Genomic DNA, 19091 nt, shown 5'->3' on the forward strand with positions numbered 1-19091 from the left:
TGCCTTTTCTTGACGTTATGACCTAAAGCAGTATCTAAAGACAATATTATGTGATAGTGCAGAAGCAGAACAACAACTGTAGAGCTACCAACTTAAGTCACCTGAAAATTGGGGCAAACACCTAATGCTATTAATTAGTGTAACGCTTTGAGCAAGAAGGTATCACAAATCCAACAAAGAAAAAAATGAAAGAACGAAACTAACTTTTTACCATCTTGCAGCCTAAAAAATAGTAAAGAGACAACCTTACGGTTTGATAAGAAGAAGAAAATTACCTCCATGGAGAAGATGGAAGATGTGATAGCTACGATTTCAGAAGATAGTGGAGAGACAACCCTAGACAAAGAGCGACTGCTAAACTTTTGAAATGTAAAAACGAAAAAACAAACGACCGTTTTCTTGACTCACAAAGGAATGAAATTTTTTTCTTTTAAGTTTTAACTTGATTCAGTGGTTTTACTTTCCAGGTTTTTTCAATCGAGACCAATAAAAACAAACATTAAAGAAAGAAAAAGGTAAAAAAAAAACTTGATGTACATGTAACTTCTTCTCAGTATTGGTGTTTTGACATCTCTACTTCAATCGTAAACTTGATGCACATGTAACTTGCTTCTGAATATTGTTGTTTTGACATCTCTACTTCATTTGTAAACTTGATGTACATGTAACTTGTTAATTAATAGGGAACAAAATAGGTAATAAAACTGATTTTTACCATGTTTGTTAAAAACATTTTGGCATGATTTATGTTCGTATCTTCTCCACAATTCATCATGGTAGCAATTAAAAGGCACAAAATATAGAATTGGTGAAAAAATCCATATTTTTGGTTACTAAAAATTATTTCTACGCTTTGGGAATGAATACGTACATTAATGTTGAAAGAAATATAGGACACAGAGAACACTATCTACCACCCGGAGTCAGAGACAACGAATGAAGTAGAGATGTCAAAACACCAATATTAGTAATATGTAAACACTATAAAATTAGACATTTCCATTACAAAAATACTGAGTTTTGTAATTTGGATTCTGAAGAGCTATATAAAAAATGATTCTTTAAGCAACAACCAAAATGTAAAAGTTTACAAAGATAACCAAATTAACCACGACCAAACAATAAAACGTCTTATGTCACTGCTAAAATTATCAGATCTCATGTTTACAGAAAATATATCATTTATTAAAAGTTACGATCGTCACTTGATCTTTCTCCAATTTATCGAAATATCTCTACTGATCTTGTTTTCTATTAGATATGATAAACCAAAACGAAGAGATGACATGAAGAAAAAGATACATTATAGACAATGTAGTGATTTCTAACTTTATATAAGGCAAGTTATATTCCATGTATAGTGAGATCTTCATAACTATCTGAACTTGGAATTGAGCTATAGAGTATGTTCAATTTGGTGGTGGTTAATAACAATATGTTCGAGAGAGATATGACAAAGCATGATGATTCCTAGGAATACAAATATTAGTACCTCCGTTTTTTAAATTTGTTGATGTTTTAGATTTTAGAATATATTTTTTAAAAATTTATAAGATGTTTTCAATTTTCAATACAAAATTAAATAGTTTTTATTAGTTTTGTCAATTACTCTCAACAAGTAATCAAATACTCCTATAAAATACGGAAGGCATATTATATTGTACTTTCAATTTTATTCTTTTCAAATCTTTCAGTATATTTGACAGAAAATAAAAATAAAATATTTCAGTATATAGTTCAATTTCTTAAAATACTTGCCAATTTTTATATAAACATTTCTTTTTTCTTAAACTACGTAATAAATATGAACTGAGTTATCATTAAAAAACTGAGTTAATTTTAATTAAAAATCCCACTACTAGAGAGCTACAAATCCGCACAGATCTCTCTGTTTCGGAGCAGCTTCACACGCTCCAAAGCTCATCACCGATCGATTCTTCCAATGCTCCTCCTCCTCTTCTAAACCGTAAGTACTTTTTCAAATTTCTAGATCCCAATTTCCTCAGATTCGCTCTTTCCCGAGAAAAATTTTGAAGAGAGAGAGAGATTCATCCATTTTTCGCGAAAATAACAGATCTAGCAAAACTCTCGCATCACTCATGGGTTTGCTTTCAAACCCTACCCGTTTGGTTCTCATCTCCACCATCTTCTGCTTCATCTTCGTTTCTTCCATCTCCGCTCAGGTATATACGATTTCATTTTTTATTTTTTTTTCTTCCTCCATTGATTCCTCTTTTCAAATTGATTCAATTTTGTATAACAACCTTTACTTAGGATTCGGTGGTTGAGAATGAGAGACAAGAATCAGAAGGATCTGGTAAAGAGCTTGGTCGTCGTGGAATGGTAAATTTTTTTAAATCTCGATCTGCTTTTTTTTTTTTTTTGGAATCAGAATCTGTTTATAGATTCTGTTTTTTTTTTTTTTTTTTTTTTTTTTTTTTTTTTTTTTTAAGATTGGTACTGAAAGGCTTGGTGGAGGTGATGCTGGTGTAGACAATATTGCTGCTCTTGGTTTGAATCTTGACCTTGAATCAACTGGCCCTGGTGTATTTGATGCTTTGTTTTCGAGTTTCTCCATGATACTTGTGACCGAGGTTCGTGTGGTTTTTGTTGATATGGTTCAAGCCTAGGGTGATTGATTCTTTAGTTGTAGAAACTTGATAAATCTTTGTTTCTCTTCATCATTATGTCAGATTGGGGATGAAACGTTTATTATAGCGGCGTTGATGGCTATGCGACATCCTAAAGCTACTGTTTTATCGGGTGCACTTTCCGCTTTGTTTGTTATGACTGTAAGTGCAAGATCACTTGAATAGTTTCTTTGAGAAATCTTAGTTAACTAGAAAAGGTTACTTGTCTGATATCTATGATTCTCATGATTTCGATTTAGATACTTTCCACTGGACTTGGTAGAATAGTGCCAAACTTGATATCAAGGAAGCACACCAACAGCGCTGCTACAGGTATGTCCTTCTCTTATATTATATGGTTTGAACAGTCACACTTTATATTTTTTGGTTTTTTAAAGTTTCTATTAGCTTAAAATTTTTGAGAGCGCTATGCAAATGATTATGAATTTTGTCGTCTTAAAATGTACTTTCTGAAGGTGAATATCTATCCACTCATCTTTTAGTGCGTCTTGTGATTATGATTTTGAAAACTCAAGTTTTCTTGGTATCTAAGTTTATTTGATACCTGGTGAAATGTAAGGATAGTTGATTCATTTAGTAGAGAAGTACTATCCAAACTGATTACTTCATGTCTTTTTTTTTGTGAATCCGTAAACCAATTTAATGTTGTAATAGTATCTGTATTATCATTGGGCATTGTTGCACATAATTGTAAGTTTTGGTGACTATTTCTTTTTAATCTGAGTCTCACTCTAAGGATCTTTCATCTTTGAATATGCAGTTCTCTATGCATTTTTTGGTTTGCGATTACTCTACATTGCTTGGAGGTCTACTGATTCAAAGTCAAATCAGAAGAAGGAAATGGAGGAAGTATGTTGATCTCAAGCTACTTGTGTTTGCCAGTTGTTTGCATCTTTACAATTAAAAAGAAATTGTGCCTGACCTTCTTATTTGCTATCAACATTTAAATTTGTCTTGACTTCCCATTATCTTTGGTCAAGGTTGAAGAGAAGCTTGAGTCAGGCCAAGGAAAGACACCTTTCCGTCGCTTATTCTCAAGATTTTGTACCCCAATATTTCTAGAGGTAATCTTCCATTGGGCATATTGATGCTTTTGGTTTGTACATTAGCCGTTAACTGTTTATAAAGTTGACTATATAACCCGTCTCATGTTTTTTTTTTTTTTTTTTTTTGCAGTCTTTCATCTTAACTTTTCTAGCTGAATGGGGCGACCGTAGCCAGATTGCTACAATAGCTGTAAGAGTCATGTCTCAAGTCTAAGCTTCTTAGTAAAATTTACCAGTCAAATGACTTTTATCTGTTTTTTTGAAGTTGGCGACTCACAAGAACGCCATAGGAGTGGCCATTGGGGCAACAATTGGACACACGATGTGTACTTCACTAGCGGTTGTTGGAGGAAGCATGCTGGCTTCAAGGATCTCGCAACGCACAGTTGCAACTGTTGGAGGCCTCCTCTTCCTCGGATTTTCAGTGTCGTCCTATTTTTATCCTCCACTATAGTAATTATGCTTTTTTCTAAAATGGGTGTTAGAGACATTGTCCAAGTAAAGTTTCTCTGTTTTTTTTAAATTAAGTTTGATTTTTGTTTGATTTCAATGGCAAAAGTAACAAATCCAAAGTCAATGCGTTTACATATCTTGAAGTGCAACAATCGTAATTAATAAAATTTTGAACTATTCAATTTTTTCATAAAGAAATCGGGGTTGGAGTTCATGTAAAAATTGTTGCCTGATCGCCTTCATGAAGCTTCTCCGAAGCTTCGGTATGAAACTATAATAGTTCCAACTTTCAACATATTGTCCTTGGGTAAGTAAGAGATAAATCCTGAGAAGTGTTAAACCAATTCTTGGTTCACTGAATGAACTTTTCTTAATAACCCGAAAACAAATCTTAATTGAAGAAACAAATTTTGTAAATCAATCAATTTTAAAATTGTTAATTCTAATATATTTTTTTTGGTCTACAAAATATTAGCTCAAACGAGCCAATGGGAAAGAAAATTGTTTACAAACAGAACATGATGCGGAGAGGTACGCGCTTGGCGTGCCAAAGAGTCCGCAGTTACATTAGATTTTCTTGAAATATAAAATGAAGAAAAGAAGAAAATTCTTCCCTATCTATCATGATGTCGTCCAAGTACGTCGAGAAAGCTGGACCAGTCAGAAGGAGAAGACACCATCTTCACCAAATCTGCACAGTCCGTATAGAAAGCCACGTCCCAGAAATCATGGTCAATCATGCACCGCATCGCCCACAAGAAAGCTTCAGCTTCGGCATGTAATGGAGATAGACTTCGACGAAAACTCCTAGCGCTAGGTGTTAATTCTAATATTATATTATAGATTTTAATGATCACATCTAAAACTATTTTTTATAAACCAAAACCGACGTATAATTTTGTTTAATTGTAAAATCTAAACCCTTACCATTCTTTTATAAACTCAAACTGACATACAATTTTGTTCAATTGTAAAATCTAAACCCTAAACACAATTTTTATAAACCCAAACCGACATTTAATTTTATTTAATTTTAAAATCTAAACACTAACCACTCTCTTGTAAATCCAAACCGACATATAATTTCGTTTAATTGTAAAATCTAAATCCTAACCACTCTTTTGTAAACCCAAACCGACATATAATTTTATTTAATTATAAAATCTAAATCTTAACCATTCTTTTATAAAACCAAACCGATATATAATTTTAAATATTATAAATTTAAGCCCTAATTCTATTTTATAAACCCAAACCGACAAAATTTCTTTAATAAAAGATCTACGTAATTTGTTTTTTTTTTTTTTTTTTTTGACAACAATAGAATCAACTCAAACGAGCCAATTTGGAGGGAAAGAGTTTACAAACAAAACATGCTGCGGTGACAGTCGCGCTTGGCGTGCCAGAGAATCCGCTTTGACATTCGCATTTCGTGGAACCAGAGATAGAGAGAAGGAAGAGAACTCCGCTTGATCTATCTGGATGTCGTCAAGGTAGGGTGTGAAAGCCGGCCATTCATGAGGAGAAGACACCATCTTCACCAAATCAGAACAGTCCGTATAAAAAACCACGTCCCGGTAATCATGTCCAATCATGCAACGCATCGCCCAAATGAGAGCTTCTACTTCAGCATGGAGTGGAGACAAACTTCTACGGAAATTGGTAGCGCCCATATCTGACCTCGAATCTTCAATGGAAGAACAAAACCAACCTGCACCTGCAAAAGCATCTGTCGCTTTCCAAGAGCCATCCACAAAACACCGATAACCTGTAAAAGAGGTAGGAAGAAAAGGGATGGGCCCCCTTTGTCTAGTAGAGGAGACAAGTGGAGAGTGTGGTTGATCCTCATCCTCCACCTCCACCTGAGCCTGTAACCAGACATTTGCCTCCCCCTCCGCCAACCGAACTACATCCATCGGATTTTCCATCACATTCTCAAAAACACGAGCATTCCGCGCTTTCCAAATATACCACATAAGCCAGGGGAACGCGGCTACCTGAGAGGCCGGATTAGAAGAACCTAAAAAATGGTCTACATTAGCATAAATAGACTCCGTCGGGAAGGAGCCAGGACCTACAGGAACCTGGGCTAATGCTCATGCCTGCCGAGCCGGTGGGCATATGAAAATAGCATGATTAATTGTTTCCTCCTCAGCCCCACACCGTACACACGCGGAATCACAGGGAATACCCCTCCGCTGCAGGTTTGCCGAAACCAAAATACATCTTGTCAAAACCTGCCACATAAAATGCTTAAGTTTTGGTGGACAAGAGACATCCCAAACAGCAGCCAACAGAGGAGTTATCTCTGGGCCCACTCGAGGGACTATCGTAAGCTGTGAAGCAGAACGACGTTCCACTTCATAACCAGATTTAACAGCATACTTTCCTGATTTCGTATAATGCCAACCCATGGAATCGTCTAGACGACGACTTCCTAAGGGAATCGCCCCTATCAGATCAACATCTTCCGGGGCGAAAAACTCCTTGAGTCTATCCATACGCCAAGTATTAGTGTGACAAACAATTAAATGAGAGATTTGTTTCTACGTAATTTGTTTCTTTAATTTGTTTTATCATTTTATTTTAATTTTGATTTATGTTTTAAAATATGATATGATATGGCATATTATTGTATTCTAATTGGTTAATTAAGACGGGTTGGATAGCCCTGGGTATTTTATCCGGATCCGAATCCCGAACCCGACCCGAAGTAGATGGTTCGGTTCGGGTTTGGGTATTGTATAAAACCCGATCGGGTTCAATGCTTTTGAAGATCGGATACCCGATCAGGTTCGGGTATTACCCGAACCCGAATGCCCACCCGAACTAACCTGAATTAAATATAAAAATATGCATTCTAGGGGATTTGAACCCATAAACTTGAGCATTTAAAGGTGCATATTTAACCATTTTGCCATCTTAATTTCTCTGTCCTAAGAGGAAATATTAAATATTTATATATATACAAGTTTTCTAAAATTTATATAAAAATAAAAATTAGTTTTTTTTTTCATGGTTTGATTGAGTTCGGGTATACCTGAATTACCCGAACCCGAACGGGTAATATCCGAATCCGAACCCGAAATATTTAAAACCCGAACGGGTTCTATATGTCTAAACCCAAAAACCCGAAAACCCAAAAACCCAAACCCGATCGGGTTCGGGAACCCGAATGCCCATGGCTAGGGTTGGATGAGAATTGTTTACCTTTAGCGGTGAACCCAAGAATTTTTCATATAATATATACGAAGGCGTATATAATCCCGGGTAAACGGTAAATTTTAACCCGAACAATTTCTAAAATATATTTTCTTATCCAAACAATAAGAAAGTGTATTTTCTAACCTGAACCATTAACAAAATTTATATAAACTACCTGAACTCTTATTAATGGTATCAAAATCAGTATTAACTAATTTAACCATTAGTCAACTGTTAAAAATAATGAAATGGCATGACGTAGACGTTGACAGAGCATATTATAATTACGAAAAATACTCTTAATAAAATTAATATTATCTTCTTAACCAAATAATATTATTTGGGTAAAACAATTTAAAAAATATCTTTTAAATCATGAAATCAATAACTTTATCAATCTATTACATAATTAATTTCAATGAATATTTTCTAATTACAGCTCTTATAAGTTATTACATCATTGATTTTTAAAAAACAAAATAATATTATTTGAATAAAATAATTACAAAAAAAACTTTTCTTAACACATAAAATCACGAGAAATACCATTAAATGGCATTAAAACAAGTTCTATGGATAATTATGGCACACACTCCATAAATTTCCAAAAATAGCACTATTTAACACATTACAATAATTAAAATTAAATGTTATAATTTATTTTAGGTTTGGGTTCTCAATTTCACATTTAGGGTATAGTTTTGAGGGGGTAGGATTTAATATTTTGAATTTAGGATTTAATTTTGAAAGATTAATTTTGAAATATAGTGCTTTTTTGGAATTTTAGAGATGTTGTGCTAAAATTTTTTTAAAAATATATGTTTTAGTGCTATTGTTGAGAATTTCCCTAAAATCAATGATTTATCAAACCTATTGCATAATTAATATTATTTGAATAAAATAATTACAAAAAAACTTTTCTTAACACATAAAATCAAGAGAAATACCATTAAATAGCACTAAAACAAGTTTTATGGATAATTATAGCACACACTCCATAAATTTTCAAAAATTGCACTATTTAACACATTACAATAATTAAAATTAAATGTTATAATTTTATTTTAGGTTTGGGTTATCAATTTCATATTTAGGGTATAGTTTTGAGGGGGTAGGGTTTAATATTTTGAATTTAGGATTTAATTTTGAAAGATTAATTTTGAAATATAGTGCTTCTTTGGAATTTTAGAGATGTTGTGCTAAAATTTTTAAAAATATATATATTTTAGTGCTATTGTTGAGAATTTCCCTAAAATCAATAATTTATCAAACCTATTGCATAATTAATTTCAAAAACATTTCTTAATCAAAATTAATAGTCAATAATTTTATTAATAACTTCTGATAAGTTTGATACCATTTATCAACTAATTAAGAACTATTTTTAAGTTTTTTTTTAAAAATTATAATAACTAACAAGAGCCGTGATTAAGAAACAAAATTTTGAAATTAATTATGCAAGTAGGTTGAAAAATATATCAATTGTTTTTTAAAAATATTTTGTGAAATTTTTACGCAAATAACATTATTTGGTTATTTAGTTACGCAAATAATTTTTTTAAGAGAAATTTTTGTAATTATAGTTTTCACGTCGTACCTCGTCAGCATCAAAGTCATGCACCGTGAACACACATCATACCTCGTCAGCATTTTTTACAGTTGACTAATGTTTATATTAGTCAATGCGAATTTTGAAACTATTAATAAGAGTTCAAGTAGTTTATTTGAACTTTGTTAATGGTTCAAACTGAAAAATATGCTGTATTATTGTATGGATAGGAAAATACACTTTCGAAATTGTTTGGGTTGAAATATACTATTTTCCCATATAACCCCATACTAAATAATCGACATTCTTTTTTTACCTAGAACCAACTGCCAAATGTTCTTTTTGGACCAAATGGTTCCTACAATAGATTGATAGCCAAAATTGAAAGAAGTCCACTTCATCATGATAAAAAGTAACCCTAGTATTTTTACTAACATCATATAATGGAGTCGAGAAGTGTAATGAAAGGGTTGAGAACTCACTATGATGAAAAAAGTAACCATGAACTCACTATAACTCTAAAACCATGCATGACATCCCCAATCGTTTTTATTGCCATTCACATAGAGAGAAACAAAAAATATTGGTGCATGTCTGAAACGACCCGACCCGTTTTTTAAATAATAAATATAATAATAATAAATACTTTAGACTAGTGGTCCCATATCCACTAACCATACCTAACCACAATCAGACCAAACAACGGAAAATATTCAATACCAATAAATCATTAATAACCAATATTCCATAACTAGTATTAATCCATAACAAATTAAACCAATAAACAAAACAACATAGACCAAAGTACCATCAGTCTAGCAATGTTCTATTGACCCAACTCTAGCAACCTAACATAAGCCGGACAACAACCAATCAAGCTACTAGAACATCCTCCTCTTCATTGCCTTGATTTCAAGATCACACTTTGCCTTTACTTGCACCACAAACACAAATTGAGATGCATAGTATTTTATAAACAATCAGTGAGGCAATCCTCCCATCTACTGAGCTGTACACACAATCAACTGAGATACCAATTTCAAACACAATCAACAAACAACACATACAAACCAGGGAACAAGTATCGTCTTCCTGGAAGGGAGATGTCGACCGACACCAGCCGAGTGTGGACCAACACTGGCACTGGTGTCGACCGACACTACCCCACACTATCGATCGATGTTGTACCTTGGTGTCGATCGACACACTCCTAGTGAGTAACTCCAGAATCGAACATAATGTGGGACCTTAACCTGCCCACCAACAAGGTCCCTACACAAACCTCATGTGTTGAGAACCTAACACTTTATCACAGACAAAACATAAAATCTGAACCTACAAGAATTCACAAAGTTTGGGTACCAGAAATGATACATGTGATCGCCCCGGCAGTTGTATAAATCTGTGGCGCTTGCTCGATCCGTGCCACCTGCTGCACTCCCGGCTACACTACATGCTACACCACTGCCACTGCCATCTGGTGCAACTTGGGGCACTTGGACTTGATGTGCCCTGGCTCCCTGCAATGATAACATACACGAACCGCTGTCGTCGGAGCACTCCTCTGGGGACAGCTAGCAACCTTGTGATCCATGCTCCCACACCCGAAGCATCTTACACAACTCGGCCTCTGCTTAGCCTCCCACTTCCTCTTGGTTTCCTACGCAGGCTTGCCGCCCTTGCCAGAACCTCCATGACGCTGAGCCTTCTTAGGATGAACTGTTGGACTAACCGTCACTGACTGTGCCCGGATATCCTCTTCAATCTCTGCTGCAGTCTCAACCAGCTTTGCACACGTAACATAGCTCCGCCCTCTACAGTGAACCCTCAAATCATCACGTAGAGCCCTCAAAAATCTCCTGATCTGAGCCTCCTCAGACTCCATCGCCCAACCCACATACATCAGAAGTCGAGTGAACTCCACGTCAAGCTCCCACACTGACCGAGTCCCCCGAGATAGCTGAAGGAAATGCACCTCCAACCGATCTATTGCCTCTCTAGGAAAATACTTGCGGTTAATCTCCACAACGAAGTCTGCCCAAGACATCTCCCTCTGCACCCTCCTAGCAGCCACAGAACTCCACCACAACTAAGAATAACAAGTAAGGTTGTGGACCGCTATGTCCACCTAAAACTCCTCAGGACATCTGAGAGACTGGAAGTTATGTTCCACTCACGTCCTCCACGCATCAGCAAAAGTAGGATCAGTACCTCTCAAAAACCGCTCGGTACCAATGTAGTTCATCTCTCAGTACTAACATAACGAGAATGAACTCCTACATCTGCAGCTACTGGCTGCTGCACCCCCGCCGCCACTGGTGGTACTACTTGAGCCTTATCCGATACAACTCTCGGTAGCCGCTCCAACAACTGTGTCAACAGGCCCGCAAGATCAACGTCTCCTCCAGGGGCTCCACCTGCTGGGTCTCCCACATTCAGAACCCTAGCATCACCAGCCAAACCGGCACCGACACCGCCCACACCGACTCCATAAACGCCTACGGTCCTATCAGTACCCCCGGCCACACTCATGGACCCTTCCTGGAAGCCCTGCGACTCGCCAACACCCTCAACTGTCTCACTCTGGTCCACAGTATCACTAACCGCTGGGACTCTGCCCCTACCACGACCACGTCCGCGTCCACGACCACGTCCGCATCCTCGACCACGACCAGCAACAGCATCCTCTCTAACCATCTGCACTACCATGAACAAAAGGCTAAGCAAACAATTCAACAAAACACAAAACAAAACTCACCGTGGAATCACACTGTAGGCTCGAAGAGGATGTTCTAGGACTCCATGCCACACACAATTTTTTCTCACATAATCAATTAGAGCATGGAAATCCACAACATCTATAGCACAAAGCCTAGTGAACCCAAGCCTAGAACCGTAAGGACTCTGATACCAAACTGAAACGACCCGACCTGTTTTTTTTTAAAATAATAAATAATTAATATAATAATAATAAATACTCTAGACTAGTGGTACCATACCCACTAGCCACCTAACTATAATCAAACCAAACAGCGGAAAATATTCAATATCAATAAATCATTAATAACCAATATTTCATAACTAGTATTAGTCCATAACAAATTAAATCAATGAACCAAACAACATAGAACAAGGTACCAGCAACTCTAGCAACCTAACATAAGCTGGACAACAACCAATCGAGCCACTAGAACATCCTCATCTTTATTGCCTTGATTCCACGATCACATCTTGCCTTTACCTGCGCCACAAACACAAATTGAGATGCACGAGTATTTTATAAACACACAGCAAGGAAATGCTCCCATCTACTAGACTATACACACCAGCAACTGAGATACCAATGTCAAACACAATCAACAAACAACATATACAAACCAGGGAACAAGTATCGTCTTCCTGGAAGGGAGGTGTCGACCGATACCAGCCGAGTGTCGACCGACATTGGTATTGGTGTCGACCGACACTACCCCACAGTGTCGATCGATGCTGAACCTTGGTGTCGACCGACACCCTCTAGTGTCGATCGACACTGCCTCTACAGTCGCGATCCGCTCAAAGCTGAGAGTTGAATCTTGGTTCCTATCACCTCCAATTCGTCCAATACTCAATCCCATAGCCATATAAATCCGTAGAGACCCTATAGCAACCATGACAAGCAAGAAAACACCACAAATAACAATAAACAAGCAAGACAAAGGAAATCTTAGGTTTAGATCAGGCATGGTCATGCACTCACCTCTTTGCAGGAAGATTATGACCTACAGCAACGAATCCAAACGTCCTAGCAAGGTTGTAACACCTTCCTAGCCTTAGATCTCTCAAGAACAGCCAACAATCTTCTCAAAAACCACCAAACTCTCAAGAACTCTCCTTTCTCTCTTTCTCTTTCTCAAAACTATGGAACGACGACCAAAACAATTCTCCAAAACCCTTTTTCGTCGACATTCCACTTAAATAGCTCGGTTCAATGGGTTTCCCTAAATCAAACCGACCAAAATCGACAATTAAGTCAATCTTGTCGAACTAGAAAATAATAGTATCGACCGATACCACCCTTGGTGTCGATCGACACCCATCCCAAAACACAGAGTTTTGGTTCGCGGATGTTATAATGTCCTTTACTAGAAAGCTATAAACACCGGTTGCTTAATCCATTGATGTCAATTACAGTATACTATATTTTCCTATATTTGGTTTCATTTTTTATTAGATGGTATAATATTCTGGAACTTTTTTTTAAACACTTAATATATTAATTCATTATGAACTGGATTGTCATTGTGAAGAGAAACGGAAAATAAAATCAGGAATACAAGAATAGTAATTAAAAACAGAAAAAGCAAACCGTCGATTATTTGCTAAGAGATCAGCGGGTTGATTAAGAATAGTAATCTCGAAATTACGATATTTGTTTTAGGTTTATTACTTTTGGATAATATATTTATTCACAAAACAATGTCCCAAGACGGGGATGTCTTTGAAAACAAAGTTAACATCTTTTAGAATTAACATCATAAAGAAATGAGAATAACAAAGATATAATGTTCTAGAGTAATAAACTTTAGGTTGTGTTCTACGAAGTGAAAATTTTAACATTTTCTTAGGTTGTGTTCTACGAGATTTCAAAAGATTTTTCAAAAAGCAAAAATTGTGATAATCTAATTCAAGGAAAAAATCAAGAATTATATAAGAAAAACATAAGCAAAATCTAAGCATCCATATTCTATAATGACTCGAAGTCAGAGTTGTATTCAAATTTGAATAACCAAAACAAAAATAGATGAATATCAATCAGCAAAAAGTATGCCGGACAGAATCGAAATCCTTAAGCTGAGTAAGATTAAGTTCATGGCTCCGAGGAATCAGCTTATGAACATTCATCCCGTCGTAGCCCCATACCATGGTTGTGGCAATAAGAACTAAGAAGCTGCAGAGATGATTAATCTTACAGCCACCGCCATTCTCGTATAACACCTGTAGAGAGGAGGTATGTAGTTTAATGATACCACGTAGAACACAATGATACAAGACTAGTTCTTATTATTAAATTATTAGGTTTCCTATTCGATTAAGGCTTTGGAATATTTACTTATGAAGGTTTATAATCTGGTCGGTTGTACTAGAGTCTATAATAGAACTCCTTATGCTAATGAACTAATGAGAAGAATAAGCCCCAAGAATTAACCTTAATTTCTAAGAGAGAATTAGGGTTAAGAGGGAACTAAGCATTCATATCTTTCTTAATTCACAAACAAATAGTTGGTTCATAAAATTTCGAAACCTTAAAACAGAACAGTGTTTCATAAAATACTATCAGGTACTGAAGCAGTAACAACAACATAAAAACAACAAGAACATGGAAAACACTTAAAATTATGCGTACCCGAAAACAAAGGGAGCCGTGGAATGTATGGTCAACGTACTAGAAATAACTGCCTTGAAGGAAATGAGATCCGAGATATAATGTCCGGATGTGACACTTCTGTCACCATACTCCAACTTATATGAGAAGCTTTCAAGCGGAGAACAACTAGAGGAACACCTCTTGTCTGAACATATAATCAAATAATTTAAAGGATCTTACGCTGACAGAAGTCGATTAACGTCTCTTTCAACTGGAAAATTAAAAGACCCGCGGACAGGTGACTCTAACAATCGTCCATGCAGAGCAGCAGGGCCGGTCCTAGGATAATAGAGGCCTAAAGCAATTTTTATGTGTAGTTTTTCATAAATATATGAATTATAAATAATAAATATAAAAGTAAAAAATAAAAGAAAAAGCAATAGTAATGCATATCTGAGAGTTCGAACCCACGAATTTTAGCATAGTTTTTAAGCTATATAACTATTCTGCTAATAGAAACACGCAGTAAATTGGTCCAAAAATTTAAAATATAAGATGTGGTCTAAAGCGAATGCTTTAATTGCCTTATGGACGGGCCATGAATTCGAGGAAAAAACCAAAAATTATATAAGAAAAACATAAGCAAAAGATAAGCAAAATCTAAGCAACTATATATTAAAATTTTTAATCTCACTCCTAGGATCTTTCAGCTATCGTTTTCTTCTTTTCATCATATAAGCTATGCAAAGTTAATTGTTCACACATGATTCTATGTTACTAATTATAGGGAGAATTTTTAATTTGCTTCACCTCACAACCTTTAGGTTTTTGGGAAAGAGAATAAACACAATCATTTCTGTAAAACGAAAGTAGACAATCAAATAATTTTTTAGACTCTCCAAGTTGATAACTAGAAGGATGGGTGGCGGTTTGGTTTTGGTTTGATTTATGGTTTTTTCGATTGTTTTACAGAAATTGAAAGCATATAGAAATCGTATGTATTTCGGTTTGGTCACGGTTCAGTTTTTACAATTTATGGTTTATCAGCTTTGTAAAGAAGTGAAACCATATGGTTTGGTTTCAGTTTGATTCCGATTTTTTGTGTTCTCTTACAGATGTAAACAAATTTATAAAAGTTGCCAAAAAAAAAACCAAATTTATATAATAAAATATTAACAGATTTAGTGAGAGGAATATTGATGATTTTATACATATTAACAACTAACCTTTCCATTTTTCTCTCCCTCCATATATATATATATTTCTTATTCACACATAAAAATATTTTTATCTAACCAATAAAATTTGAAAATATTAAGTAATATGATAACGTTTATTATTGAAGAAGAACTATTAACAATTTTTTTGAAATTTTCTTTCCCTCCATATATTTTGTTTTCTTTTATTTTATTCATACATAAGAACATTTTAATCTAATTGATAAAATTTGAAAATATAAAGTAATAAGATGACTATTATGATGGAAGATGAAATATTAACAAATTTCTTGATTTTTTTGAAGAAACTTAGAACTTTAGTGTGATTAAAGATGATATACTTAAATAGTTTCTTGAACAACAGCTACCAAGCGAGTATTGGCATGACTCTTAATGAGGCATTGTATGAGAGGTTATGTCGTACACCATTATGTTATACTCAGGTGGGAGAGAGGAGTATATATGGTGTAGATTATGTTCAGGAAACCATAGTAATTATCCAGGTTCTGAAGATGAACATGAAAGAGGCTCAAGATCGGCAGAGGAGTTACACCAATAAAAAAAAGATCTTGAGTTTCATATCGGTGATAGAGTGTATCTCAAGATGGCTATGTTGTAGGGTCTGAACAGGGCACTCTCAAAGACTAAGTTGAGTCTAAGGTACATGAATCCGTTCAAGGTTGTTGAGCGAGTGGGACCGTTTGCATACAGGTTGGAGTTGCATGCAGTGATGCACGCGTTCCATAAGATTTTTCATGTGTCGATGCTAAAGAAGTGTCTTCACAAGGATGATGAGTTGTTGGCTAAGATTAATCCATATCTTCAGTCAAACATGACTTTGAAGATGAGACCTGTGAGGATTCTCGAGAGGAGAAGCAAGGAACTTCGGTGGAAGAAGATTCACTTAAATGAGAGTCCTATTAGACTGTGATGGTGTTGAGAAGCAGACTTGATAGCCAGAGGTGAGGATTAAGGCGATGTTCAAGAAACAAGTTGAGGGGTAAGCTTGTCTATCCTTGGTTCCAGTTTGGTATTTTAGCTTTGTGTTTTGTATCTTATTTTTCATTCTGTATGTTTGTTTGAAGTTGTAACCATTATGAAATTTTAATGATTAATAGGATGAATATTTTCTTGGATTTCGCTTGCGTTAGAATGAGAAATGAAATATTGTTGAAGTTTCTAACATTGGAAAATTTTATGTGAGTTAGAACTTGTCCATTTTGAGAAGTGTGGGTGTAAATAGAAATTGTGGTGTGAGCGTTTGCGTTATGGCCTTTGTGGCGGTCTTTCAAGAAATTTATGTGGCCTTTATGGCGGTCTTTCAAGATATTTGTGTGTCCTTTGTGGCAGTATTTTGAAACATTTGTGTGGTCTTTATGGAGTTCCATTGGGGCATGTGTGGCCTTAGTGGCAGTCCTTCGGGATGTGTTTTGGCCTTACGGGCGGTCCTTCCGGATGTGTTGGCCTTGGTGGCGATTCTTCAGGATGTGTTGGCCTTGGAGGCGTGAATGTTTGCGTTATGGCCTTTGTGGCAGTCTTTCGAGAAATTTGTGTGGCACTTATGGCGGTCTTTCAAGACATTTATGTGTCCTTTGTGGCAGTATTTTGAGACATTTGTGAGGTCTTTATGGATGTCCTTTGGGACATGTGTGGCCTTAGTGGCAGTCGTTCGGGATGTGTTGGCCTTACTGGCGGTCATTCGGGATGTGTTAGCCTTGGAGGCGGTCCTTCAGGATGTGCTCGGCCTTTGGGGCGGTACTTTCGGGATTTGTTTGGCCCTTGTGTCATTCCTTTTGGACATTTGTTTGGCCATGGTTGCGGTCCTTTTGGACATTTTTGTGGCTTTGGTGGAGGACTTCATGGCATTTGTTTGGCTTTGGTGGTGGCTCTTGTGGTTTTTAGTTGACCCTTAAGGTGGTCATGAGTTATTCCAGTGAGGGAATATGTGGTTGGTGGGACATTGTGATATTTTACGCGAGCCACATGAGGTAGACCTTGTAAGGAGATAATACTCAGACGTGTTCAGAATTTTTTTCTCTAAGGACAGGTTGTCCTGAAGGACTTTTGGGGGAACATTAGTTCTCCTATTACCGTCACATAGTGGGACTTTGTGGCTTGGGAGTGTGATTGGTATATCGACTTGGGATGATGATCTATGGGCATGCTGTAGGATGGCAACCCGAGAGCGAGTATTAAACTTCTTTTATACTTTTGCATGCAGGCTTAGACCTGATGAGAAGCCAATAAAAACTCAAGATTTAAATCTATGAGTAAGGAAAATTCAAAATTTGAGAGCAAATGATATCAACAACGTGAGTCTATTAATTGGAGGTGACCTTGTATATAAGCCGGAGTAGGTGCATGCCTTAGAGATGGTTGCACATGAGTCTTTAGAGTATGTTTTTTTTTTTTAGATTTGAGGACGAATATATGTTGGTGAGGGAGAATTGTAAAATATGCGAACCAAATTGTGGGTTTTTGGGATGGATGTCGCTCAACATAAATTTTTTTTGATTTGACAGTTTAGTTTTAAATCGCGGTTTATCATGTTTGGTTTTGAAAACCCCTATTGGAGTTTTTAAGGAAAACACTCGTCGCCCCTTTTGTTGTTTAGCCACTTTTGTCCCCAAAAAGTTATAAAAGTTCCTGAGAGTTTTGACCTGTGAGTTCTTGAAGAGTTCCTGCCTGTAGTTGAGAGATATGTCCTTGTGAGTGGAGATCTGAGGCTATGGACATGTGAAGAACTTCCTAGAAGGCTGCTTTGGTGGTTTTAGAGTCAGAATCTTTTGCTTACAGGTGAGTGCATGACCTTGACTTATTTGAGCATGAGATCTTTGTGTTTATGTTGTTGATGGATTGATTTATTGCTTGTTTATGTGTGTTTTTGTGGTTCCTATGGCCTTGTGTGGTGATCTTGGACGACTTGGTGGCTTTGGAGGCCCGAGTTTATGTCGATGGTGTTGGCTAGAATTGAGGTTAGGACATTGGTGTCGATTAACACCAGATGGATGTCGGTCGACACCAACCTGCGATGTTTTGTTAATGATATGAGGAGGGTGTCGGTTGACACTGGAGGTCTACGTCAGACATCACTGGGAGTGTCGGACGACAATGGTGGTCGGGTGATGACCGACACCAGGTGAGTGTTGGTCGACACTAGTGCTCACCAAGAGGTTGATTGTTTTTTGGTTCTTCCTGGTTTGATTCTGATTATTGTTTGATGCATTGAGATCTTATTTTTTGTGTGTATAGCACAGCAGATGGGATGATCGTCTCACTGAGTATTTGTAGATAATACTGATGCATCTAAATTATTGTAACGTCCCAGCCGTCACTTCTCTTAATGGGCTCCATATCCATTACGTCCCATGGGCCCACCTTTCTTAGTGGGCCTCACATCCACTCTCGGCTCGTGAGCCCATCCAAATCCGACGCCCTAGAGCTTTAAATACTAGTTTACCGACTGTATAAATCACTAGGTTATATTTCCTTGTGTTTTGTCCTAACTCGCACAGTTTCCACAATCCTAAAACTACTCGAGCATAAACAAGCTTAAATATGAAATTCTCCCAGGACCTTTAACCAAAAATATAAGTGCATATTAGTGACATAGATTGCCAAATA

The 19091-nt window shown here is 36.3% G+C and overlaps 1 protein-coding gene across 1 annotated transcript; it reads left to right on the forward strand.

Moving 5' to 3' along the window:
- Window positions 1-1515: 1515 nt before the first annotated feature.
- LOC104733811 (GDT1-like protein 3) lies at window positions 1516-4348 on the forward strand. The gene is made up of 10 exons (XM_010453357.3): window positions 1516-1966; window positions 2075-2183; window positions 2275-2343; window positions 2454-2594; window positions 2694-2792; window positions 2891-2963; window positions 3412-3500; window positions 3632-3715; window positions 3828-3887; window positions 3963-4348. The coding sequence occupies exons 2-10, from the start codon at window positions 2100-2102 to the stop codon at window positions 4149-4151; spliced, it is 888 nt and encodes a 295-aa protein (XP_010451659.3). The 5' UTR covers window positions 1516-1966; window positions 2075-2099; the 3' UTR covers window positions 4152-4348.
- Window positions 4349-19091: the final 14743 nt, after the last annotated feature.

This window comes from Camelina sativa, chromosome 12 (assembly GCF_030686135.1).
Source record: "Camelina sativa cultivar CO46 ecotype springtype chromosome 12, ASM3068613v1".
NCBI classification, from domain to species: domain Eukaryota; kingdom Viridiplantae; phylum Streptophyta; class Magnoliopsida; order Brassicales; family Brassicaceae; genus Camelina; species Camelina sativa.

What these genes read in the sequence shown, in the direction of transcription:
- LOC104733811 (XM_010453357.3), top strand. Translation starts at nt 2,100, where the DNA reads ATGGGTTTGCTTTCAAACCCTACCCGTTTGGTTCTCATCTCCACCATC. An exon ending in GTACCCCAATATTTCTAGAG is followed by an intron (nt 3,716 to 3,827) that starts GTAATCTTCCAT and finishes TTTTTTTTGCAG; the next exon opens with TCTTTCATCTTAACTTTTCT. An exon ending in GCCAGATTGCTACAATAGCT is followed by an intron (nt 3,888 to 3,962) that starts GTAAGAGTCATG and finishes GTTTTTTTGAAG; the next exon opens with TTGGCGACTCACAAGAACGC.